We start from the raw sequence: 27098 nt of genomic DNA on the forward strand, positions 1-27098 counted from the left end.
AATATTTCTGTGATAAATACCGGTGTGTCACAATAAACTTCACCCTCTTTCTCCAGACCTCAGTCAGCAGCAGCAATCACATGCACAAAAAGGCAGATTGTACAAAAGCACACAAAGAGACACACACCAGAGGACAGACTGAAACACACATCGCCTTACAGGGATACACCCACAGGCCTGAAACCTACAGAGACGCACACACATCACAGTGATGACAACAGACCGACATCCCCAGCCTCAGGTAAGTTTAACAATAAAATCACAGACATGAAAACATTACAAAATGTAAAAAACAAAAGAGAAACAGTACAAGTCAACAACAGGTCATATGAGTGGCTAAATTTCAGTTAATTTCACACCTTATCAGATATCAGTTTAGCAGCTAGTCATGAGTTTAAAAGAGTTTGTTAGAGTCAAATAATAGCCGGTGTAAATTTGGTCCGAGTGCACCGGCTCACCTCCTTCAATGGAACCATGCAGACCTCGTCCTCACGTGAGCAGCAGTTTATTCTAAGGTTGGAACTTGAAAAGGCTTTGGTTGTTTGTGGTGGTTAATTAATGAAAGTCACGAGTGTTTAGGAGGAGCTGTAAAAGTGATTATGTGATTATAAAATCAAATGTTTCACAAGATATTTAATGATGTTTAATTGATCTCTTTTGAACCAAGAATAAAGATTCAAAACTTAATTTGTCCAATGATGCAGGTATGAAAAGAAATTTACCTTTCACTGGCGTATAGAACACATAGTTTTGAGAAGTACAAAATGCCGTCTTGTAACAGGAGTACAATTTTTTTTAAGATTAAATAAAAGTTGACTTGTGGCAATCAAAAACAAAATATGAAATACTAACAATGAAGGTCTGTGTGTCTGCTCAAATCGATGCGTCCTTACTTTGGTTTCCTCCTTTGTTGCTGGTGAGCTGTGTAATTGCAGTGTGAACTATGAAGAACGATTGATTTTCATAACCTAAATAATATGAATAGATAATACTCTGTTTCCTTCACAGACACATCTGCCCACGGGAGCAGCACTGACTATAAACACAATGTAAGAAATATTTCTTTATTCTATTATAAACCTACGAACGATGTGATCACATTTACTTAAGTCGTACGATGTAGAAAAGACATTGTGAAAGAGGCTACAGGGAGAAGTCACATCTGTAACTGACAGTGTTTTAAAAGATTTGCTGCCTCTTCTTTCCTGCGTTTGCAGTTTGTTGAGAAAAAGGAGATTTAAGTGATGATTTTGTGTCACAATCATTTTTCAACGTACTTGTGTTTTCTGTTGCACCTGTCAGGTGGCAGCCGTCCCTGCTTGTGACCGCTGGCTGCGTCTGCCTGATGAGGTGTGGCTGTCCGTCCTGTCTCTGCTGCCTCACACTGATCTGTGCAGAGTGACGCAGGTCTGCAGCCGCCTGCTCACACTGGCTACTGATCACACACTCTGTGAGTCAGCTCCCTGCAGAGATACACACTTCTCACTTGAACCAGGGCATTTGTTTTGGCTGATCGTGCAACAACATGTTAATCTACATTACTGCCAAACTCACAAATGCTCAACCTTCCTTTGGCTGCAGGTTGTCAAAGCATTCAAGCTAAAGCACCAAGGTTACGGACAGATGACAACTGCAAAAAAAACAAGCATCCTCAAAACAATGTTAACGCAACTTACATCGACAATAAACACACACATACTCCTGTCCAGAGTGTTTGGGATGGACAGATTTAAACTATATAATTATAATGACAATTGGACAAACAACTTACTATCAGGATAATAATAAGACAAGACCGGATAAGACATGTTTCAACGTTTTGAGCGAAATGCATTGATAAGGATGTTATATTGTTCATAAAAGTGATTTTATAAATCAGAGATGGACAGACCTTCAAATCAATTTAGTCAAGAACTACATCATTAAAAGACCGAGAAGATACTAACAATTAATTCCCTGTTCCACTAATTATTATGGACTGATGATATATTACTTTCTTCTTTAGTATTATTTCCTCTTCTTTCTGTATGAAATTATGCAAAGCCCCCATAAAGTGACATTTTTTAAGGTACAACTACTTCACAAAGTCACACAAAGCCGACCACAAAGAACATTATACAAGTTGGTAGCAATTTAAACAACAATCATTATAATTTATCCCATGTATAATAAATAATACATATGTGAAGAGACGTGTGAGGGGAATTTGCAGTTTGGCTTTTTAAGTTCACGTAAATAATTTGAGGTGATGTCTGAGGTCAGTGGGATTACCTGAACTTTTCAAAGTAACAGCACATGGTTTGTTCTCATGATGTAAGCAAAGTGTACCGCACCACTCCCTGGACAAATATACAGTAAGATAACCCAGATCTGCAACATCACATGTCCTCAAACACATGCTGTATGTCAGAGGCAACGTCGTGAATCACTCAAACAAGCTCATACGCTGAACATGAAATATGCGTTTTGCTTCTTCTCTCTTCTCCTGAAGGGAAACATCTGAGGATTGAAAACTCAACGCTCACTGAGCAGCGGTTGCTGTTTTGGGGCAAACGTCGTCCTCGCAGCCTGTGTCTGTACAGCTGCAGCGGCCCGTCCGTCACCTCCCATGGGCTCCAGATGTTCTTCACTCTGTGTAAGAATCATCTGGAGGTAAGAAAAGAAAGAAACACTCAAAGCAGACATGGTGGGTCAGATGAGCAGGGGTGAATGTCTGGTGAAAGATTCTTGTCATTCACATGATTTTACACGTCAAGGTGAAACATCAGATCCTCCTGATCAATAAGCCACCGTGCTGTCTGTGTGTTAGGCAGAAAATAAATTTATAAGAAAGAGAAAACATATTATATTATGTTATTTGTCCTCTGCCAATGAGACATTATCCTTCCTTGTTGACACTGTAAAATGATTGACCTCACATCCTTAATCCGTCTGCCGGCTGTCATTGTCCACCCAACACGTGATGTTACCGGAGTGAAGTGAGTCACCTCTGTTACATCCTTTGCCACATATCATTTAAAAGACATCACATTATCAACAATAAGTATATTTGAATCTTTCATGGAAGGATTACTGAGGGAATGTGAGGTGAGGGGCCCTTCAGGGTGTTTCTGATTGAAGTGATTTCTCAGTGGATTATTCAATCATACAACTATGAAAATACACAGATTCCCGAGAGACTCACAGGGATGCAAAACAACTAACGGCAAACTAGAATTAACACAAAGCAAAGAAAAATGTTTCATTCCGTCTGGGTGAATTACTTGTATATAAAAGGTCCCTTCTTTATGTCAATAGAGGCCCCTGGTCATATACTCTTCACTTTCTGAGACAAAGAGGACTTGATTGGATCTTTTCATGAATCTGATCTGCACTCTGCACCTCCATTACCTGCTGGAATCATGCTGCATTAAATCGATGTTGTTGTTTGTTAATTACAGGATGTCAAGGTCACAAGTTGTACTGGTCGTGGTCTCCATGGTGACCAGATACTGCCTCAGATTGGTCAGCTGTGTGACCATGTGACTGGTGTGGACATGAGCTGGAGTGGAGCAACAGATATGGGAGTCAAAGCTCTGAGTGACGGCCGGGCGGGGTCAGTTACACACACACTCACACACACACACTCACACATATAAACACACACACACACAGATAATCACATACACACACATGACAAATATACATGAACAAATAAAGTGTAACGATATTGATAAGTGTTAATGCTTCATTTATCCCTCCTGTAGGTTGAGACTAAAATCAGTTGTCCTGAACGGCTGCCATGTCACTGATGACCCACTCAAGAAACTTGTCATGAGACACAAAGAGAGGTCAGAACGATTTCAGCCCCACTGTATTTACACAAGTGTATAAGCATGTCTACGTTTAATCATAGACTATATTAATTTAGTTTGTTCACCAATTGCCTCATGACCCAGATTACACCTTGCCTAAAGGTGACCCACATCTTTTTTGGGATATTTGGGCCATATTTGCTATTTATGAGTTGGAAACTTCAGGCTCACATCCATTTTGTCACAAGAAGACCAGAAGTGCTGCATCATTGCCTGAAGAGACCCACATCCATGTGCTATCTAATACGTAGTGGTTGTGAGATACATCGGATGTGATTTATATTACAATCCAAATTCACCACCACTGCACTGTCACAGTACATGGTTCATAATTAGGACTTCATTGTCTTAATATTAGATTCAGATCTCATCCTCAGCTGCAGGTTTTAGTGGATATATCCACCGAGATTTAATAATAACATGCATAGATCTGTTTTGTGTGTTTTCACATTAGTCTGTGCAGGCTGGAGGTGTTTGGCTGTCAGTTCCTCACTGCGTCCTGTCTACAGACAATATATGAGGTACTTAAGTAATCAGCATATTTAGTTTGATTCCTTGTACAGTGCTTCCAAATCACGTCTGTATCTGTTCTCAATAAATGTATACTTTCTTAGTTTGTCTCAGTATGTTTTCCATGTAGTTTTTTCACTTTTTGTGTTCCAGATGTGTCCTGGTCTAAAGCATCTTAACATCGGACAGGTGCCTAAAGTCAATGCACACAGTCTCACAGTGATGGCATCACAGCTCAAATGTCTCATTTCCCTTAATCTCACTGGTCTACAGGCAGTGAGTGTGAGATTACAACAAAAAAGCTGTACGCCATGAATATTTTATCCGTGAATTTAAACCAATGTGCTGCATTTGTTTTTGTTTTTGACTGCCACAGGTCACTGATGTCACGGTGGCCACTTTGCTTCAAAACTATGTCGAACTTGAGAGTTTGACCCTCAGTTCTTGTCCTGGAGTCACGGACCTGACACTGCACAACATCAGCAAATATACACCATGCATTAGGTACACACACACACACACACACACACACACACACACACACACACACACACACACACACACACACACATAGGAATAGTAATGTAAAGAAACTGAGATATCGTGTGTGCGTGTGCGTGTCAGATCCCTGGATGTGAGTGGCTGTAAGGCAGTGACCGATGCAGGAGTTCAGTCTCTGACTCTGGGAAGTCGACGGCTTCAGCAGCTGGACCTCAGTTCCACTGGTGCAGGAAACAGAGGGTAGGAAAACAACACACTAAGCTGTGGTATAGTTTCATGAGGGTACATGATTTTGTGTGACTTGCCGTGTGCAAAAGTCCCGGGGCAACCAAAACTTTTACAACTTAAGCTGTGTGTTCCAACGTCTGATATCAGCAATGAAAATGATGAGTAAAATGTTGACTTAAAGAAATAATGGACTGTGTGCGCGTGTGTGTGTGTGTGTGTGTGTGTGTGTGTGTGTGTGTGTGTGTAACACAGGGTTTCTCTGTTGGCAAATTACTGCAGTAAACACCTCCAAACTGTCAAACTCAGCTTCTGTAACATCACCTCAGAGAACATCCTGAAGCTCTGCAGACGCAGCAAGAGGTGAACACACACATGCACAAATTAATTTCCGTCAGTTCTTGTCTGAATTAATTTCTCTGAGATCTGACTTCAAGGTGTCTGAAGGGTCAATTTAAGATTGACAATTTGCTCTTTTACACGTTTGGCTAATTGTGCTAAAAGTGTTATTAAAGATCCAAAGTGTCTCAAATGCCTCAAAAACTCTTGTGAAGAAGCAAGTCACAAATTTATTTTGCTGTCTGGAAATTCAGTTTGTCAAGGCGCAGTAGATAAATGGATGTGTCCCGTTTATACATGCTGAGGACTTTAACCGACATGAAACCAAGAAATTTCAATAATCCAACATACATGTAAGATTCATTCCATTGACAATAATACAGTATAAACAATTAAAATAAAGCCTATCAATGCTAATGCGAGTGGTGTAGGAGTCGAGGGAATCATGTAATCCGGAGATCTTCTAGTCTTCGTGTGCCTCGCGGCGAGCATTTATTTTCACAAACAAATCAAAATACAGCGACTTCCGGGTGCCACCCAAACATTTGCTTTTAACCACCCCCAGTGCACTCGTTACCTTGGTAACCCCACAGTAAGTGTGCAAACCCCATTAGTGTAACGTCTTTGGTGAATTATGTGTTATCACCTGTCCCCTACAGTGGTGTCATTAAATTATAATCTATAGCTAACACCAACCACTCAACTTTGTCAACTCCGTGTGGTAACTCTTTGCTGTAGCTAGACAACTTCAAAGCACATCAACACATCATGCAGCACAACTACACCACCTGTTGTTCCCGTGTTTTTCTCTCTTTAGGCTGAAGCTGCTACATCTCTACGGCTGTGCACATCTCCCCAGTGAGAGAGAGATCAGAGAAGTCAACGCCATAGTTCAAGTTTACCCTCTGTCGTGACTCACACACAAACATCTGCACACAACGGGAAGGACACACATATAACTGAGTAATGGAAAATATAAAAACAAAGGTGCAACATCCTGTCAGTTTTACATATTTTGCATTTATTCTTGTGGTATCAGGGGATACAAGATCTGCTGAGTCTCAAAGAGTAATATTATTTATGTTCAGATATTAATAAACTTTAATGTGAAGGATTTTGTGTGTCAGATGTCAGATGTGTTGACTCTTTCAAAGGGTTTCTACTACTTTACTTTTTTAAGTTTTGATCAGGCTCAATAACTTTTTATATTTGCCTCGACTCAAATTCGAGAATCCATTGACAGAGAAATGCAAATTGCTCCAAAAATGGAAAAATATTATGGAATAAAATCTTTTCTTATGTGATGATGTTCTGGATTTATTTTTCAACTTGTTATTTGTTTCAAAAAGTTATTTTAGGTGCTTGTAACTCGGGAAGAGCCCGGCCTGGCTGTTATCTCTTTGCTTGGAGGGAATTTGCCCTTTGATGCCAGTCATGGATTTACAGCATTGGCCACACTATGTTTGAGGGAACTGATTTTTGTTTTTGTTGATGTCAGGAGTGTACAAGAGTCAACCAAAAAGGAGTGCGATAAGAGGGGAAGGGGAGGATATAAAAGTGAAGTGGCAGAGGCGTTGACACAACTCTTTTTTTCTTTTCAACGATGGGATTTTTGTAGACACGGAGCAAAAGGTTTTACCTGCTGCCAACAAACAACTGGATTTAAACCTGATCCTCAAATGAAAGAAATATAATGTTAAAGTAAATGTCTTTAAAGTTAAAATTCAAAAGGCCCTGTCAGATTTTTTTATTACACTTCTATCTACTATCTGTTGTAGCTACTGCTTATTAAAAAGCAACAACATGGCCTCGTCAACAAAAGGCATGAGTGAAGAAGAAAAAACTCGTCTGACTTCGCTCTTTCACGCCTACGATGTGGATTACTCAGGCTGCATTGAAAAAGATGAATTCTTCACCATTTGCCAGGAGCTTCACGTCCCGTCCCAGGAGGCAGAAAACATATTCACCCGCCTGGACGTCGACAAAGACGGGACGGTGACTTTGGAGGAGTTCATCAGCGGCTTCAAAGAACGAAACCAGGAGGAGGAAGAGGAGAATGACAGTGAAGAAGAGGAGGAACACTCCCTAACTGTGGAGACATTTTCAAATAGCAAGGAGCAGATCATATCCAGGTGAGAGAACAGTCATGAACATGTAAATGAAAATGAAGGTAAAAGGGAGGAATCACTTTGAAATTTATTTCATCAGGATTTCCTTGGTGGGATATTCTTTTATCTGATACCCCAGGATCCCTGAAATAAATCACCAACGTTTCTTTGACCATTTGATGCGTCAACATGATCTTAACCTAAACTGAAATATGACACTTTGAAAGTCCCATTCAGTAAATGTGATGTCAATTTCATTTTCTGATGAAAACATTATTTACAAAATAAAAAGTGGCCCAGTTTGGTAACATATACCGTGGAAGTGTTTGCGAGTCAGGCTGAAAAACAGTCCTGCATCAAAACAGCAGGATTTTTCTTTCTTTGACAGTAAATGCAGGTAAATTGATGCTTTAGGTTGAGAAGGTTATATTGTCAAATTTAAAACAGGATCCCAGGTTTAAACAGAATATGCAGTATATTGTATTTTCATACAGACATTGTCAAATATTGCACTTGTTTTGGCCTAAAGGTGATTTTTAAAAACTCTTAAAAGCACTTAACTCACATGCTGCTCAAGACAAATCATTCATGTGATTAATGACATTTGGAACCATTTTCTAACATGGAGACTGTATCTGTGTATATTTTTCGTGATGTTTTATATACTTTTACATGTACATGGCACCTGTTAACTAAACTAAACCAAACTAAACTCAATATTTTAGACAGTTAATGAGTTAAAACTCTGTATCAATTTACACATAGGACAAAAAGCAAATGTAAAATCGTGTATCAGTATGTGTGCACACGTGTGTCAATAGTCAAACGCGCAACTTTTAAACATACATGTCAGTACATAGCATTGTAAATCAAAAAGGATGAATCACATTGAATGGTTTGGCCTGCAGGGTTCGGATTCATGAATTCAGAAACTGTACATTAAAAGGTTTTCTCTTTCTCAAAACAAAATTGTTAAAAAAAAGAAAATGAATACAAGTTCCCTTTCATATGAGCACTGAGAATGTAGTTCAAAAAATGTAAGACGAATCTCAGAGGAAACTGGTATTTACTGTTTTGAAAGAAAATTTATATTTATTATGTAAATTCATTAATTACATTTTAACGCTTGCTCAACAATGTGTTTTTCATGGCCCCATTATTATTTATCTTATTCCATTTTGTTTTAATACAATCTTAGCGTTGTTTGTATATTTTTTTTATCTTTACTTTCTTTAATTGTTGTCTTTTCCATTATTAATTACTTTGGAAGGGAGGTTTTTAGCTCTTTTAAGATTCATTTTTAACAACTTGTGTTTTGCTATTCACTTGCAAAGCACTTTGAATTACACTTCACTTGTTTGAAAGGTGCAAAACATAGCGTGTGTGTGTGTGTGGGTGTGTGTGTGTGTATAAAACCTTCTGTATATCACAGGTTGGAGGATCACACAGGTTGATGATCTGTGGTTCTCTGGTTTATAAAGTCCAGTCAATCCCTTACAGCCTTTCGCTACAATGAGAGCACTTTCATTTGGCCTCAAGCCCAGACCTATTATTCTGAGACACACACACACACACACTAAACACACACACACACCAAACACACACACACACACGCACACAGGTAGTTGCTGTACCTGAGTCAGACGGAGCAGCTGCTCTCTTCTTCTCTGCTGAAACCAACTGGAAACGTATTTCTCCACCAGGAGCAGAACATGTCCTGAGCATTTTCACATTTGGAAGCGGATTAATTTTTTTCACCTAAAGATGTTTTTACGCACTCGTATCCACGTGTTTGGTTAAGTTTGGCCGCTCGGGAGAATAACACACTTTCTCCTCGGGGGTTTTCCTCGTCACTTTAACCCATTGCACCGCCTTCTACCCCTACCCCACCCCCAGCAGCCAGCCCTCCATCCCCGGGATGAGTCTGGAGGAGCGGGACCGGCTGTGCTGCCTCTTTCGAACCTACGACGTGGACAACTCGGGCCGCATCGAGAGGAGCGAGTTCCTCACCATCTGCGCGGAGCTGCGGGTGTCCGCCGCCGAGGCCGACCGCATCTTCGACCGGCTCGACGTGGACCACGACGGCACCGTCACCCTGCTGGAGTTCATCAGCGGCTTCCACGAGCGCTACGGGGAGGACATGGAGTCGGACGAGGGGGACGTGTCCTCCGCCGCCTGGGAGCTCTTCGAGGAGCGGCTGGGCGAGCAGGCCAAGTTCATCCCCAGGTGAGGGCGCCCGGCCGCGGGCAGGCAGTGGGGGTGAGAGGCGTATGGAAATGATCAGGGTGATTTGAATGTGTCGGAGCAATGATGGTGACACTTCAGTTATCTCCACAGGGAAATTCACAAATAAGCAGTGGTGTATAAAGTACTTGAAAGCTATACTTGAGTAAAAGTACAGATATCTTACCTGAAAGTGACTTCGGTAAAAGTTAAAGTCACCCGTCAGAAAATGACTTGAGTAAAAGTCTTAGAGTAACTCATATTAAAAGTACTTAAGTATCAAAAGTATCTGGTGTTGAAATGTACTTAAGTATCAAAAGTAAAAGTACAAGTACAAAAATTAAAAATGCAAAGTGCTTTTTATAGTAGGCCTATACAGACACAAAACAACCCAAAATGTTTCTCCTCAAGATTTATCTCAACTGACTGAAAAATTATAACAACAATATGAATATAATGTATATAATGTATTATTTTACAAATTGAACCCTAGATGAGAGAGAGAGATAGATAGAGAGAGAGAGAGAGAGAGAGAGAGAGAGAGAGAGAGAGAGAGGAGAGAGAGTGCGCCATGCGTAGAGGAGAGCTGCGCCAACCTCCGCTGCTCAAGTAACGAGCCAGTTTGAGAATGTAAGAAGTAGAAAGTACAGATATTTTTGTTCAAATGTAACGAGTAAAAGTAAAAAGTCGTCAGGAAAATAAATACTCAAGTAAAGTACAGATATGTGAAAAATCTACTTAAGTACACTAACAAAGTATTTCTACTTCGTTACTTCCCACCACTGCAAATAAGGCTTCACATAAAGAAAGTAAAAAGCCAACAGGTGGCTGTGGGAAAGGGTCAGAGCTTATATATCGATGTTTGAGTAACAGCCAGCATGGCTGGGCAATAACACAATATCAGGAATTAGCCAAATATTTTTGTCGTCAATAGCAATAAAACAAAAGTTCTGTATATTTACATCGAAGCCACTGATTTCAAAGCTGCACTGTTTGAACGATGATCTGCCTCAGCGTTGTAAAATGTTTTTTAGGGTGTTTGGTGTCCCCATAAAGAAAAGTTTAAAAACCTTCACCAAGGAGCGAAAGTCACTCTTTAAACTTAAAATAAATAATAATGAGACATTTATTGCGACACTTACCGATAGATAGATAGATAGATATTGACTGATATGAACATTTTTATGGTGATATAATTGTTGGCAGTATCGTCCAGGCCTACATGCTGTTCCTTGGTGTAAGAGAAAGAAAGTGAACGGTGGCTTGTTAATATGTTTGTCTTTAGTTCTTTTCCCCTACAGGAATCATTATATCCCAAAGATAAATACGTTCTCATGTTGACTCAGGTTTATCTCTTCCTCTTCAGTATATGTGAGGGGGAGCAAGTGGAAACATGTTAAATGTTTATTCATTAATATATTACTAGTTAGAAAATGTTCCTTTCACTATAACATTTAAACCAAGATGAGTTTGGCTTCAGTCTATTGTCTATGACTCTAAACTGTGTTGTTGATTTAAAAAGGCCTTTTGTGGGAAAGTGTGATGGACATTTTACATCATTTTACAAACCATTAATCAAGAGGAGCTTTTCCACTGGTCAGCCATTGAGTGAGCAGCACAGCAGGGGTTCTGTCATGTTTCTCATGACACCAGAGAAAACAGGGAGAAAGGCTTGGAGAGTGGTGTTCACACAGAGGGAGTACCACACCTTTAATGCAACAACACAAGTCTTTGTTTGTGGACTCCAGCTGGAAACAAACAAGAATACATCCACCTGTACACGCCAAGGGATTTGATGGTGGCTCTAACCAAAGCAGAGCAGTTTGAACAAGTGCCTCACACGTGGGATCACAGAGTATGCCAGGCAGAAGAAGTGGCCAATTAAATACCACTGTAGCTCCTTGCCGTCCATGGCAGGGAACCAGAAGAGCGGTCTGAGACAACCGGGCCACATAGCAGGCCACTGCCCAGCACAAGCCCAACAAGCTCAGCATCGCAGAACCCGTCCGACCTTGCCCACTCACATTTGCAACTCCGCCATCTGGGCCGGACACAATGACTATACCTTAACTCAGTGGCGATTTTAGCCTGAAATTTCTGGTGGGGCAATTTTGTATGATGTCATGTCACCGTCACAAAAATAGAGGTAGCTGATTATTATAAGCAGTAGGCCTATATAGACCAGTGAGATATACCATGGGCTGCATTTTGAGTTCCAGCAGAGAGCAGAAATCCTATTTCAAATACATTTCACATGCTGTAGCGCTCAGCCCGACACAAAGATGTTGCCTATAGTCGAGCATTAAAGTAAAATGATTGCAACAAAGTAAAAAGATTAGACAGACACATAGCTCAAATAACTTGCATAATTTATTAATTTATTATTATCAACATGAGGCTGTGGATATTCAACTACTGATTTTGAATAAGGTTTTGGATTAAACTGTGCACTACCTAGACAATGCATGTACTGTATAGAGTTCTTCCACATTATTAGTATTGCATAGCTTATTCTCCAAACACACTCATCCTCATAAACTAATGCTTCTCTCTGCTGGGTGGATTGGATCATTTAGCATGACTGCGGGCTAGCCGCCTGGGGTAAGCTAACCACCACGTACACGTCCCTTTGAATCACTACTTACAGATAAATACAATACTAAACTTGACTAACCTCAGAAACGGGAGCTCACACGTCTTTAGCCTCTCTGTCAGGAGACCAAGCAGAACTTCAAAACGTATTATTCATCCGATGTGAGTGAACCTGTCCACAGTCTCGGGTGGTGTTCACTGACAGGGTTAGCCTGTTAGCTCAGGTGACGCCGAACCGGAAACAGGCTGACGCTGCAGTAGAGTAGCTTCGGAGACTCGTAGGGCCCATCTGAATAATCACCACTCTCCCGGTTGGGCCCAATGTTATGTGTGGTCTGTGTGGTTCACGCTGATTGGTGCTCCAATGGCACAGGTCTGAGGCTTGCCCGTTGTGCCCAGAGCAGAGATGTACGGCAAGCGAAAAGCGTTTCACAGAGCCCGGAGCAGAGAAGTACGGCAAGCGAAAAGCGTTTCACACAGCGAGCACACAGACAGAAACACACACGAATCAAATTACTCCAAAACAAGTTTATAATGCTTGTGAGTCAAGTTTATTCACACACACATTCACGCTACTTTGCATATAAAATCAAATAAAATATATTTTTTCCACAAAGTTCAGATATGCAGTATTTAGCTTTCTGCACAACAGCGCCATCTGGTGGGGCTGTGCCCACCTGCCCCTAATGTAGAAACGCCACTGCCTTAACCACAACCTTCATGGTCAACCAAAGCTCTCCACCATTTATTTTGCCCACCCTGGAGCTCGACCTGAAACAGATGGCCCAACACCAAAGGGTTGAAGAGCCACAATTATTTAAATAACTGGTCACAGGCGAACTCACAAAGATGCAAGGGAAAGGGTTTCTATCTGAATGTGGACCTGGACCTTCAGACCAGGTGGAAGGCCCCAGTGGACATTACACACTTTTCCTGTATTGTGGGGCCGTGGAACAGGTCCATGTTTGTGATATCTGTTTTAAAGGTTAAGTCCGTGCAAAATGAAAACCAATGAGAAATGGACAACAACCAACCTCAGAGGGAAAACAGTGTTTATTTCTAAATTGAAATTAATTTAAAACAGTAACTTTCCTTCTTCTTTCCAACTTTCTACAACTTAACAAATCCTACCACAGCTTATTAGTGTGATATTAGTTTTTAACACACACAAGGTCTGCCCTACATTCCACAGTTTTGAGTATCATCACTTTGCAATGTCTCGCTTAAGAGTTTGAGTTTATCTGCAATGAAAAGACCAACTGACTGTCAGTATGACAGAATCAAAATCAACTTTAACTCATATAAATACCTATCGTCTGTTAACTGAGCCTCATGCTTCTGTAATCCATCTAATCCATCATCCTTTCAAATGAGTCATTCTTATCTGATTTTTTTTTGTTATTGTATTTACAGTTACATTTCTGAACGAACCTTTCAGTGGAGGCTCACTTCTCTTGTCATGTGGTCGAGTAGAGATCATTGGACAGAGCCAGGCATCGAACCGCAAACTGACCAAAAATGGGTCTGAAGAAGCAAATATCAGAAAGTGGAATTTATTGAAAGCACCAAAGAATTTTTCCAGATTTCAAAACTGCATTGTTTGGTCAGTCAGTTTCTCATATCAGTTTTTGACTCCTTTATTTTGGCGAGGCTCTTGTACATCTGCTTGTGCACACGTTCAGCATGTTTCCGAGAAAGACTGAAAATCATGTTTCCTCAAAGTCAGCAGATTTTTGTATCGTCATAATGACTCCCATATCGAGTAAGCAGTATTGTCAAAATACTTCAACTGGTTAAATGGTATGTTTCTGGCCAACCTGTGTAAGCATATGTCTTTATATTGTTAATTATTTGTGAATGTTTTCATATCATCTTTTTGTGTATGTTTTTGACCCCGGGCCTTACATGGGACTCTTCCTCGCGCCACTGTGCTGTGACATTGGAACATCGATGGTCACAGCGGTACCGCTTGCTAAATACACCCTCTTATCCCTAAAGAGTCCGAGTCACTGCCACAACAGTCAGCTGAGCAATGACAACATGGAAAATATAGCACACAAGACACAGTGTCTGTTTACCAGTGGATGAAAGAGTATTTTGTGAGCGAGAAGGAGGCATCATGACCAAATCAATCGATTAGGGTCCCAACCCATAACTTCATAATGATTACGGCCGAAGTAATGAGTGTGTTTTGTTGATCTATATTCAGTCTCTCAGCTGACTGAGGCAGTGACTAAAATGACTGTGTAAGGGTTCACTGAAAACCTGATTCCTTCGCACAACATGACTGAATACATGATGATCTGGTCATGTCATATTTGTTTTAAATGTTCAACAAATAATGATATTGGGAGCTCCTTTGAAAACTGCATTTATTTAATTTTTTATTCCACGAAAGTTTGGTTATAACACACATGCATTCTAAATAGACGACGTACAAATTATCATTAGGTGCTTGAAAAGTGTAAATAGCAAACACAGACAAACACGACATGGTCCCGTTGGGGTCAGAAAGAGAACAGAAAACCTGTGTTTAGAAATAAGTCTTTATTTGGGGCCAGTAAATGTATTTTAATGCTTAAAGTTTTGAGATCATTGGGCAGAAAAGTGGTGTTTTCAGCAGCGTTAGACGACATCAACCGCCTCAGCACAACTTCCTGTGTTTACATCGTATGTGTGTGTGCGTTTCTGTTTTGAAAAGTTTGTGTGTCAGAGTGAAGGACGCTGCAGCCAAGCTGTGTGGTGCCGTGAGTTATTGACAGACAGGCAGCAGTGTCTATATGCTCAGTATTACAGCCGGTCCGTCCTGTTGGAAGGCAAACACACACACACATGCACACACACACACATACACGCACACACTCACTCACTCACTGTACGCTAATATGATCGAGCTGTGACGCAGAACACTTTTATTACTGTAATGACATCAAACACTAAACTAAACTGTGTGATTAAGTGAGGTTTAGTTTCTCACTGACACATCTTTATGGGATCTACCTGTTCTGTCAGTGATGCAAGTTAAAAAAAATTTACACTGGTGTGTTATAACTGGACTTTTGAAATTAGAATAGTTTCTTAAAATTATTTACTTGTGCTTATGGTGGTGTCATGTCTTTTTCATGATTTATGAGGTGAACTGATGTTAGTTCTTCAGGCAGTATAACAGGGAACTTTCCTGGTTTGACCGCTCATCAGATTCTCCCTGTACATAGAGAGCATGCTCTTATTTTCCTTTTCTGTTAATTTGACTGGTTCCAATAATTATACTCCAAGACTTTACTAGTTTCAGCTTCACATAATCACAACTCAAAATACCACAGACATTAGGATACAGTCAGTTGAAATTTGGTTGATTTCACATCTCAACTAACCTTAACCAGGAGCTCAGAAATGATATTCAGCCTCATTAGGACAGAGCTTTGGTGGCCATAAGATGTACTGGTCCTCACAAGGTATAGACAAAGTATACACACATAGTCAATATCTCTTCTCCAGGACACATCACCAAACACTTTGGGCTCCTGATAGATACAGTGTTTTGTGATGTGAATAAAGTATGGTGTATGATTTGCCGGGGAAGGATTTTAATTTTGAGGAGAGAGTGAACATGTCAGTATTTCATCACGGCAGACAATGTGAAATCCTGTCTTTATTCCAGACATGAACAGGCAGCGACATTGTACCAGAACATCAGCCTGACGGAGCCCAGAATGATTCCTCAGTACGAGACCGTCATCCTGAACTTCACCAAAGAGATCAAACAGCAAAACTCTGAGATGGAGAACCTGGCCCTCGCCATCAAACGGTGAGAAACACATACACACACACACACACACACACACACACACACACACACACACACACACACACACACACACACACACACACTCACACACACTCACACACACGCACGATTTTATAGATTTTACATGAGTCTCTTTAAATGTGTTTATCTTGGTCCTAATGTCAGGAAATATGCTACAAATTAGTTACATGATCAGTGAGAAATAAATGCTGTTTTGTTCAGACTTTCTCCTAGAGTCCAAGAACTTGCTGGTTGGGTAAATTTGGCGACTCCACACTGGCTTCACGTGCCTTGTAACCATCAAGAGGACAACCCAGTACCTGTACATATTAGATGATATATATTAGCTTCTGGAGTACACTGACGTTTATCTCTCGTTGTTTTGCAGAGCGCAGGACCAGGCGTCGATGCAGCTCAGTGAGATGGAGGAGGAGATGGACCAACGCATTCACCATGCGGAGAGAAAAACACGGGAGCAGGTGGGACAGATTCCTCATGTCCTCTCAAATTCAAACGCATGCATAAACATGGCTCTCTGATTTCGTTTCAATATTGCAGGTCAGTGTATATGATGGGTTTCTGTCTGTGGAGTATGTGCAGGCCAAGAGATAAGCAGGGCGTGTTTATTCAGCTCTTCCCTGATGTCAAACAAGCATGAATATCATATTACTGATCCACATGGACACACCTGCGGATCTGTACATCCCATACTGTGTATTACACAGTAGACACACAGAAGTGCTGGTCTCCAATAATAAGACTGTACTGTAAACACATCGTTGTCATGATAAGAGTGGGGCAGTGTGTGTACGTGCGTGTGTGTGTGTGTGTGTGTGTGAAAAGTGTAAACTCTAAACTGCTTTCCGAGAAAATCTTTGTGCTTTCAACTTGAACTTATGTAAGTGTACTCAACTGACTCAGGAGCTGCTGTTTGCTTTGTAAGAAAAGTACACATGATTAGAGGGCACTCACCTGTTTTCTCTCACACTGTAATGTGCACACAGCCATGTTGCCGCGTTCCGACACCTACATCACAATAATCTATTTTTGGAAACTGGACGTAGACGGTTGCTGATACACTTATCGATCAACCAGCGGCCTTCGTCCATGTTTCAAAATCTGCCCTAAAATAAGAACAGATTAATGAGTCATTATGTTAACATGTGTCCTTGAGGACACATGTTAACATAATGCATTCCCTAGTCCCTTACACTGATCATAAACTGGATTCTAACCATAGCTTTAACACCACGTCTTAAAGGTTCAGTGTTTAGAATTTAGTGACATCTAGTGGTGAAGTCGCATGTTGCAGCTAAATACCTCTCTCCTAACCCTCTCCTTCTCAGCATGAAAGAAAGGTATGGAAACCTTCAGTTGTCATAAAAACTCAAAAGTTGTTTAATTTGTCAAGTTTGGGCTACTGTAAAAAGCATTGGTCCACCATAGAGAGGACCAGCTCCTGCTGTAAATGTAAAGTATTTAAATATAAAAGGCCCATTCTAGGGGAAAAAAAAAACAGTTCATAAAATTTAGATGAAACATACAATAGTGAACGCATCACAAGGGATATTTTATATTCAATTTCTGCCAATAGATCCCTTTCACCTAAATCTTACAAACTTTTCTCTGGGTTTGAGAATTCCTGGAAACATTTTGTTATTATTTAAGAACACAAGTCGGCAAAAATAAATATATAACGATGTCTGGTCGTTTTCTAGGAATTTTAAAGAAGAATTATTACATATCATATTTCCTGTCTCCTAATGGACTAATGGTATAATAGTTGAACTTGTTCTTGCAAAAAAGAAGCACACGTACACACACAAACATTCACAGCATGCACACTTTATTAAGAGAATATCACAACCTGTTATTTTAATGCAGCCATGTTTTTGTGCTGGTTGTGTGTGTTTGTGTAGGAGAAGAAGCGAGGAGAGAACGAACTGAACGAGTTACGGAGAGATTTCGAGACTGAAGTGTGTGAGCTGCAGTGTAAGATCCAGAGGATGCAGATGGTAAATATCTCTGTGACAAACCATTAACTCCATCGGTCTATACAGACTCCTGCAGTCGTATTTACAACCCACTCATCATACATTTTAATATTGAGAAGTGTTGTATACTTATATTATACGAATCAGCATCAGCAAAAGCCTGTATGTGCAGGAGTAATGTTATTTACATTCTTATCAATCTATTTTGTAACTGCCATTTCTGGAGATCAGTACATTTTGCTCCACAGAGTTACAGTCAGATCAATGTCTTGCATAATGATGATGTGCTGTTTAACTTTCCCAGTGACATGTGGACTCACAACAAAGAGTGCACTGCTGAAGAGACACTCGCCTTCGACTCCGTTAAACACAAACAGGCCCTGAAGAGTTATTTGTACTGAACATATATGAAACCGCTAAACACTGGAACATTGGGTCATTTCTCGTTAACACTGACTGACTGCATTCACGAGAAGATGAACTAATGTAATCGTTTGACCTCTTGAAAACACAAACATCCACTTGAGCAGATAACCTTCACTTGTATCCAAAGATTAAAACATGAGCTGGGATTTGCATTAGTGCAGGAAGCTCAAGAGGCAGCAGCCAAAGTGAAGGAATTATCAATTAATTCTAATTAATTATTCTTTGAACAATTTATGTTCAAGCTTAGTATTGATCCTGTGTTTGCATAACATGAGGTTTTTATAGATTCTCTCCACTCGGCTTTTATTTTTACTTTTTTAAATTGAGTTTATCACGTAACTTTTTTTTTTTGGTTTAAATAGAAAATGCAAAACCAAACAGGATCTTTTTATCCTTTATATCAAAAGAAAGAACCATAAGAGTGACTGGCAAAACAAATTTGACATACAGTTTATAAACAAATGAGAGAAACATTTTAAATATCTGAGGTCAACCAATTATGTGTTATATCTACTCCTGACTGTGTTGACACAATACACACATCTACAATCAATATATCAATACATATTGAATCTTTGTAATATTGCTATAACTGAAATATAATATTTTGATAATTATCGATATTGTAATATGGGCCATCCCTAGTTTGAAGGCTTTTTATGACCAGAATCTATCACATGTGAACCACCAGATTGAAGATAAGTACAAGATCATCACTGTGAAAGACGAGAGTCCAGCTTTGAAGAAGAAGATCAGTGAGCTGACACTGGTGAGACTTTGTCTGTCATTGCATAACATTTGTTCAAGGTGCCAGAAGGAGTTTTGTCTCACGTCTCTTCCTGTAGCTTTACACACGTGTCATATTTCTCACTTTCCACCTCTCTCTCCTCTTGTCTTTGTGTCTGCAGGAGAACCAGCGTTTAAGGCAGGACCTGATGAAATCTCAGACCAAAGTGGCCTGTCTGCACAGTGACATGGACTCGCTGAAGACAGAGTTAACCGATCAAAGCATCAACTCTGAGCGGTGAATTGTTTTTTATTTCCATATTTGAGATGTTTTACCACCAGAAGTAAATGGGTTTGGTGCATTAGACTTGACATCATCTCCCACTCTCTCTTGCAAACACACACGCACACACTAATACTTCAGGAAGATATTGAAAAGTCTAAACCTGGAATTACTGATGACATGGAAGTGGTAGAGCCGATTTTCTCCACATTTTTTAAATCTCATGTGTTCATTCTGAAGTTGAGAATAATATGGTCTCTCTTCTCTCCATCACACATGGCAACCTCCCAAAGCCTCAGAAATAGACCGACATTTGTTTCAGAGTAATCAAGTGTATCCATCTGGCCCCTTAACAACCCCTGATGACAGATGTCAGAGACTTAGACAAAAAGAAGTGAGGACCTCAGTGTCTCCACTTGGGGGGGTAGGGGGGGTTCACTTTGTCACAGCTGAAACAGGATATCCTGGAGTGGCTTCACACACACAATAACTTCTTCAGAAGCGTTACTTAGCAACAGACGCAGCAGAGTTACACTCCCCCTGCTCAGGCCTCCTCATCACAGGCACACACACACACACAACTGTTGCATATTTTGTATATTTTTTTCATTTTTATTGACCATTTCAAATGTATAAATTCTAACAATTGTTATTTCTGATGCAGAGACGAAGAGCTCATGAAACATTTCGCCGATGAGCGTGACATCCTGGAGAGTCAGATCGATATTCTGCAGTAAGTCAGGAAGAAACACACACACAGACTTAGTAAATAAAATAAATATTATTTATTGCTCTCTCTCTCTGTCTTTCTCTCTCGCTGTGTGTGTGTGTGTGTGTGTGTGTGTGCGTGTGTGTGTGTGTGTGTGTGTGTGTGTGTGTGTGTGTGTGTGTGTGTGTGTCTGTGGATAGGACAGCCAACAGGAAGCTCCATGACAGTAACGATGGCCTGAGAACAGCTCTGGAGAGGACATCAAGGGTAAAGCTGCACAATTAATGAAAACAAATTGTCTAGTTTACAAATTAAAAGAGGCTGAAGTTATTTCCTACTTTGGGTTTATAGACGCCATTTATTTTTTGCAATAACAAAAACTGACTTTTTGCTTTGATGCTAAAACCTATTTACACAATTTCAACCCAAATAACAAATTAATTGGACCAGAAGATTTGTTTGAAATGAAAACATTAATGTTGTGTTACAATACTCATGAAACAATCACAGAATGAATATGTGTTAGTTTCAGAAAGTAATGAAACATTATAATCTATATATATCGTGTGTTTCAGTCTGGTAACATTGCAGAAATTAAGCAGAGAAGCAGAAGTAAAAGCATCTGCTACACATCCCCATATGCATTAATGGAAAGGTCAGTGCGTCAATCTTCTACTCATTGTGTATATTGATACACAATGATGAACTTTTATATTTTCTGAACAATCAATTTGTTTCTATTGGACAGAGTCTGGGTCACTGTTACTGTTTATTTTCTAAATACTATTTCAGTTGTTTCAAGGGCAGAATTTTAACTGTAAGTGTTTAGGGATTAAGGATGATATACGTGTTTGCATTGTTCAGACTGGGTGTATCAAGTTTGAGCCATTTGCATATCCAGTATAAAATGTATTGAATCAAGATGCTTTGCTTGGAATTTAAGGGTTTTCCCTCCCGAACAGGACTGTTCCTGTATTAGAGTTTTGTATTAGTATTTATTTATTTGGACTACCAGAAATATAAATAAGTAAATAAAACGCTATTGCAGACACAATGTCCTGGTTCCTCTGGGTAATAATAGTAATCGTTTGTAGGCTCTACCTCTTTTACCTCCATTTTGTTCTAGAGGACACAGAATTAGACTATGGAGGTTTTTATTTATTTTCCTGGTCTCCTCCTCAGGTTCGGTCAGCGTACTATGGACGAACACCCTCTGTTTGAACGGCGGCCCAGCTGTGACACGCTGGCCCTGGCCATGTGCGACCCGGGCCTGAAGCGCAGGGACAGCAGTGAGTGCGAGGAGGACAGCCTGCCCGAGGTCTACATGGACAGCGGCCTGTCGACGCTCAGAGGCTCGCACGGAGGCTACGACTCTGAGCAGGAGGTCAAGGGTCAAGAGGAGGAGGAGGAGGAGAGAGAGGAGGCGGAGGAGGAGGAGAGAGAGGAGAAGAAGGTGGAAGACGACAACAATGACAGCATGATGGGAGAAACATCTGACGTTGAGGTGAGACGATAAGAAGGTCAAACACAGACACACAGCTGCACATGGGGGTTATTTCTTCATCTTCTTGTGTTCTTGTAGAGAAAACGTTACAAATTTCCATGAAATTTTTTGGAAGGGTGGGGCCTGACCAAAGAAAGAACCCATACAAATTTCACGTTCTTTAACATTCTTTCAACATTTCCGTTGGTTTCCCGGAGAATGGAATATCCTTTCTTCAGTGTAATGCTAACGTCTGCCTCTGTTTCTCCATCACAGCCTGCAGACACACAAGACAGTGAATCAGCAATCGGGTCGGACAGCAGCTCAGTGTTGGACTGGAAGCTGCCTGAACCCGTTGAGACTTTTACGCCGGCACTGACAACAAGGAAAGCCCTCACCGCCATCAGTGTTCAGGTAAGAGAGACAAGAAAGAAGGGAGGGAAGATAAAAAGAGGAGTGAAAAGAAGTCAACACATGTTGTGGAGAAATTACTTTTGATTCTCAAGGCTCTTATATACTTCTACGTATCCGTTTCTCGGAGAGGGCTCAGCGGGAGACGAAGAGTCTTTTTGATTTTTACTTCTCCGACCACTGTACGTCGAATAAAATTCACCGCCAAACCCATAGGTGGCGCAACGGAAGACGAGCTCAGAGAAGCCTACCCCAATTATCGGAAGAAGAAGTCCACTTGTGTTTATATTTCTCTGTCAGCCTACCTCCCACACACTGAACCATGGCAACTAACAGAACTAAATAAAGTGACACCCAGCGGGTCAAAATGCTGATGTAATCGTTTCTTAGCGCAGCGGTTCCCCGGTCTTGTTTCCGAACTGTGTTGCTGATTCCACAGCTTGAATCTGCTTGAGGCTACACAGAGCTAGCTAGCTCCCCTCCCAGCTAGCTTCAACCTCAGCTTCCACACACAGTCAGCAGGGACTCCCGACACCAACTACTACCCAGTGTTTGCTTCTAACCTGGCGGTATTATAGAAACAGTGTCATGATAGAAGTGGAATTAAAGTCGTGACGGCGGGGTTATGCACTGTTACCACCGCAGTTAGCATGATGGCTAGCCCGCTAGCCTAGCCTGCTAGCGCCGTTTTGAAAGCTCGTTCTAACCGTGTGTGACCGTGCACACATGTCGTCAGTGCTCTAACGAGCCACCGTCAGCCGGACAACTCCCCTGGCTTAACACACACGTCACATTAATCGTAGAATCGTAGTTGTGTATGTGTTTATTGTGAATCAGGAAGTTACAGGTCCGGAAATGACGTCGAACAGAAATGACGTCGTACGTAAATGACGACATACGGAAATGATGTTGTTCGCGGACCAATCACAGCCAAGAGCTGTCCGCGGGCTCTCCGACACAACACGGACAGTTAGAAAAATCAGAGGTGTACGAAAAGCTGTCCGAAGCGCTCGGAGAGGGCGTTTCACGACGGATAGGGCGGTCTTATCTGTCCGTTTTACAAAATACGCTCAAGCATAAATTGGCCTTCAAGAGAAAAATGCCTAAACCCCCGTACATCATCACATCCGACTGTCTGCTTCTTCCAGGGCAGACGGACACTGAATGTGTAAACACAGAGGCTGTATTCTGTGTACAGATAATGCTAATGTCTGTGGTGGATAATTTTATCTGTGGTTCACCTCGGCAATGCACGTGCACGAATGTGGGGGGTGGAGTTTCTGAAGGAGCAGTGAAGGGAGGGGCGTGTTTTCAAATAGCAACAGTGCTTCCCTGTTTTCACCAACTCAACCTGTAATGGTCAACTATTTATCAAATAAGATATTCTTAATGATTTCAGTGACTCTAGTGTCAGGATTCAGAATTTAAAGATTTTATTTAGAAACCCAGTAAATCAAGATGTGTATTTTTTTTAAATTTGATTTCATTGTCTTTCATTGAGCAGTTTCTTCAGGCCACATTTAGCAAACGTATCTGTGTGATCTAAATTGTCATCTGCAATGAGACATAAAACCCTCAACCTCACCGAATGTGGCTGATGACAAAGAGACATGAAAATAAGACAAGTAGAAATTGTAAAGTGGTCAAAGCCAAAGTAATTGTGCAGATTCATGTCATCACTCTGCCTCTGTCCCCTCTGCAGAAGGACCGGGACAGCGTTGACCAGGGCTACAGGTCCTCAGAGAAAGCCTTCAGGATCGTGTTGGCCGGAGATGCTGCTGTGGGAAAGTCCAGCTTCCTGCTGCGTCTCTGCAAGAACGAATTCAAACTTAATTCCAGCGCAACTCTGGGTGAGTCGGATGAAACAAATCTCTCTTTTAGTCATGACTGGCTTTTTTGTCTTGTTCTCTCCTCTTCGACTTCAGATATATAATATTCTCCAAGAAATAAAAGCCTGGAGGAAGTGGCAGCTGACAGATTAATAGTTAACCAGTCAGTAGTTAATGGTCAAATTCCTGTGAAGGTTATAGTTTAAATAAGCCCTTGACTATTGTGTGACGTTGTAAAATGTGATGTTCCATTAGTTGTATTAGTCTCGCAGTGTGATATGTTTTATCTTGTCTTTTTGTGTGTTCAGGAGTGGATTTTCAGATCAAGACACTAGTTGTAGATGGAGAGCCTGTTTTACTACAACTATGGGACACTGCAGGACAGGAAAGGTGTGTTATATTGTTTTGCTTGATATATATGTATTATTATATATGTACAAAAGCTTATTAGGAGATATGCAAGCTTCTAAAAAAGTACAGCCTGACTTATTTACTTGTCAATCGAAAAAATCGCCGATGTCCTTCACAGGCATATTGCTATCGGCGTTTGTTTGTCGAAATAAAATCAATAATTTTATAGAATAAAATTGTAGAAAATCTGTGCATTTATGTTTACATTTGATATTAGCCCAAAAAAATGAATTCAAGTTCAACAGGCTATATTTGCTTGTATGTGTTTTATATTTATTTATAATTATTGATGAAATAGTTTATGGTTAAACTGTTTTTTTTGTTAAACTAATTCATCTAATTACTAATATATCTAAGTACATTTGTTGACATATGCTTAATATATAAAAAAAACTGAAATAAAAACCTCTATTACTTAATCTTTGTCATTAAGCTATGATAACGACAACTTTGGAATCATTGAAAAATTGTTTAATTTGAACAACAGCCAATATCTGATATGTTTTATTCCCTAATATCGGTCAGGCTGCACTAAAGAATAAGACAAAACCTTTTGTATTTATCTCATCACAAAAAACTTTAATTATTCTGCCAACACAAGATAAAAAATCGGCGTTGTGTGTATATGTGTGTTTGTTAAACTGTTGTCTCCCCTCACCTCAGGTTTCGCAGTATTGCAAAGTCTTATTTCCGGCGGGCTGACGGCGTGTTGCTGCTGTACGACATCACCTGTGAAAAGAGCTTCCTGAATGTGAGAGAGTGGGTGGACATGATCGAGGTAATAAAGATGCTCTGAGGAAACCATTCTGACAAACTAACTATCACAGTGTTTGACATCTGCAGATAAAGTGAAGGTGGAATTTATCTACCTTCTATAACGGCAGCATTTGTCTTATTTTAAGATACCTTTTGTTAACATGTTGTCACACGTTCATTTTAATCCCAAACTAAACGTTCTTGCTTGTTCCCTCTTCTCCCATGCAGCAGATGTGTAAGTGTTGAGTGGAAAGCATGCACAGATTGTGTTCTGCTGTTTTATTGTGGGCATGATAAAAAATTCCTGCATGTTGTATTTTGTGGCCTGTGAAAATCCGCTATTTGTTGTCTGATACAAAGCACTATGATCAATGAACTAATATTACATTTCTGATTTGATCTTACCCAGCACATACATTCATAAATTCATTGTCCAGCAAAACATATATTTTGTTTTCATTTCTTTATGTTTAACTAGTTTTACTGTTTTTTCTGATGCGTAGCAGGACGTGAGTCTGGAGGACATTCCCATCATGCTCGTGGGTAATAAGTGTGATCTCAGAGAAAATGAAGTTAACTGTGTTCCCACCAGCTATGGAGAAAAACTGGCCATGGTAAACAACCACTATCATCTTCGTTTAAGTCATAACCTGTAACTAACTAGGATCAGCAGTAAAATAAACAGATTGATTATGGATTATTGATTTTCTGTCTTTATCCACCAGACATACAACACTCTGTTCTGTGAAACTAGCGCCAAAGAAGGCTCCAACATCCTGGAGGCCGTTCTGCATCTGGCCAGGTGAGATGTTCAATCTGGTTCCGTCTGATACTTAAGAAACAAACACAGCAGTGGATGTTTCTTAGAAATAATCAGTTTGGTGTGTCCATCCGCCCAATTCATGATATCTCAATAACACCTTGAGGAAATTCAGGTTTGGTTCATATGTTCAGTTGGACTCAAAGAAAAACGTATTCTTTTTGGTGGTCAAAGGTCACGGTCGCTTTGAGCTCACACTAAAAACAAATTTGCCTTGTGAACCTGATAACTCAAGTTTAATGTTTGTAGTTTGTCCTCAGACACAGGAAGTGAACGTGTACTATTTGAGAGAGTGGGTCGGGGTCCGTGGCCTCGTCATGATAATCTGTCCATGGCTTGAGGCCTGTTAACTGTAGCATCTTCCCAACGGAAACCTGTCACTGTAGCTGTAATAAGATGACGTGGTTGATTCGGGATTAATTGAACTTTTGCTTTGATTTCACTTTTTCTTTTACTCTGCCCCCCCCACAGGCAGGTAAAAGAACAGTCGACCTTAAATCGAAAGAGTCACTATCAGTCGCTGCCCAGCCTGGACGCTCCCCGGAAGAAACCAAACTTCTCATGTTGCACCTGATCAAACTCCTCATTTCTGGACCTGCACGTCTGACTTAATGTGAACTCGAGAAGGAAAACAAATGCAGAAACCTGACAAAACCGAAATGAGACGTGATCTCTGCAACAGGAACAAATCATCACCCTCAGTAACCCCAACTAGTTAATGTTATAATGGATCCAGTGAGCAAAGAGGATCACAGCAGAATATCCACAGCTTCACATTCATTTAACATGTTTGTTATTGTTATTCAGGGTTATGTAAAAGGAGTTTTTGTTTCAGGCTCAATTCCTAACTGTTCCATATTTTACCATGTAATGTTTGTTCTTTATTATGCTATCACACTTATTCGCACAATTTCATCCCTCCTGTGTGAAATGGTTTGTAAAATCAGCTCTGCCTGGTTCTGGCACCTTGTGAAAAGAATGTGTGCAAATCATGAGAAGAGAAAGACGGCTGTGTAAGTGAAGTCATAAGTGTTCCTCCTGTGGGGACACTGGTTTCAGGGTGAAGACATGACTCTAAATCAAATGTGAA

The 27098-nt window shown here is 40.5% G+C and overlaps 2 protein-coding genes across 2 annotated transcripts; both read left to right on the plus strand.

Annotated features, from left to right (window-relative positions):
• Positions 1 to 211: 211 nt before the first annotated feature.
• Positions 212 to 6343, plus strand: LOC133002127 (F-box/LRR-repeat protein 7-like). Its single transcript, XM_061071888.1, has 11 exons — positions 212 to 241; positions 1303 to 1450; positions 2492 to 2652; positions 3441 to 3595; positions 3747 to 3830; positions 4309 to 4375; positions 4518 to 4640; positions 4741 to 4868; positions 4989 to 5105; positions 5346 to 5453; positions 6247 to 6343. The coding sequence occupies exons 1-11, from the start codon at positions 212 to 214 to the stop codon at positions 6341 to 6343; spliced, it is 1218 nt and encodes a 405-aa protein (XP_060927871.1).
• Positions 6344 to 7232: 889 nt separating this feature from the next.
• On the plus strand, positions 7233 to 26802 carry rasef (RAS and EF-hand domain containing). The gene is made up of 18 exons (XM_061071706.1): positions 7233 to 7561; positions 9437 to 9763; positions 16014 to 16160; positions 16549 to 16639; positions 18080 to 18175; positions 19272 to 19349; positions 19489 to 19604; positions 20254 to 20322; positions 20499 to 20565; positions 20874 to 20953; positions 21481 to 21802; positions 22058 to 22195; positions 23895 to 24042; positions 24330 to 24411; positions 25096 to 25210; positions 25695 to 25802; positions 25914 to 25990; positions 26480 to 26802. The coding sequence occupies exons 1-18, from the start codon at positions 7233 to 7235 to the stop codon at positions 26580 to 26582; spliced, it is 2493 nt and encodes an 830-aa protein (XP_060927689.1). The 3' UTR covers positions 26583 to 26802.
• The last annotated feature ends 296 nt before the right edge of the window (positions 26803 to 27098 follow it).

Source organism: Limanda limanda, chromosome 5, assembly GCF_963576545.1.
Source record: "Limanda limanda chromosome 5, fLimLim1.1, whole genome shotgun sequence".
Classification (NCBI taxonomy): domain Eukaryota; kingdom Metazoa; phylum Chordata; class Actinopteri; order Pleuronectiformes; family Pleuronectidae; genus Limanda; species Limanda limanda.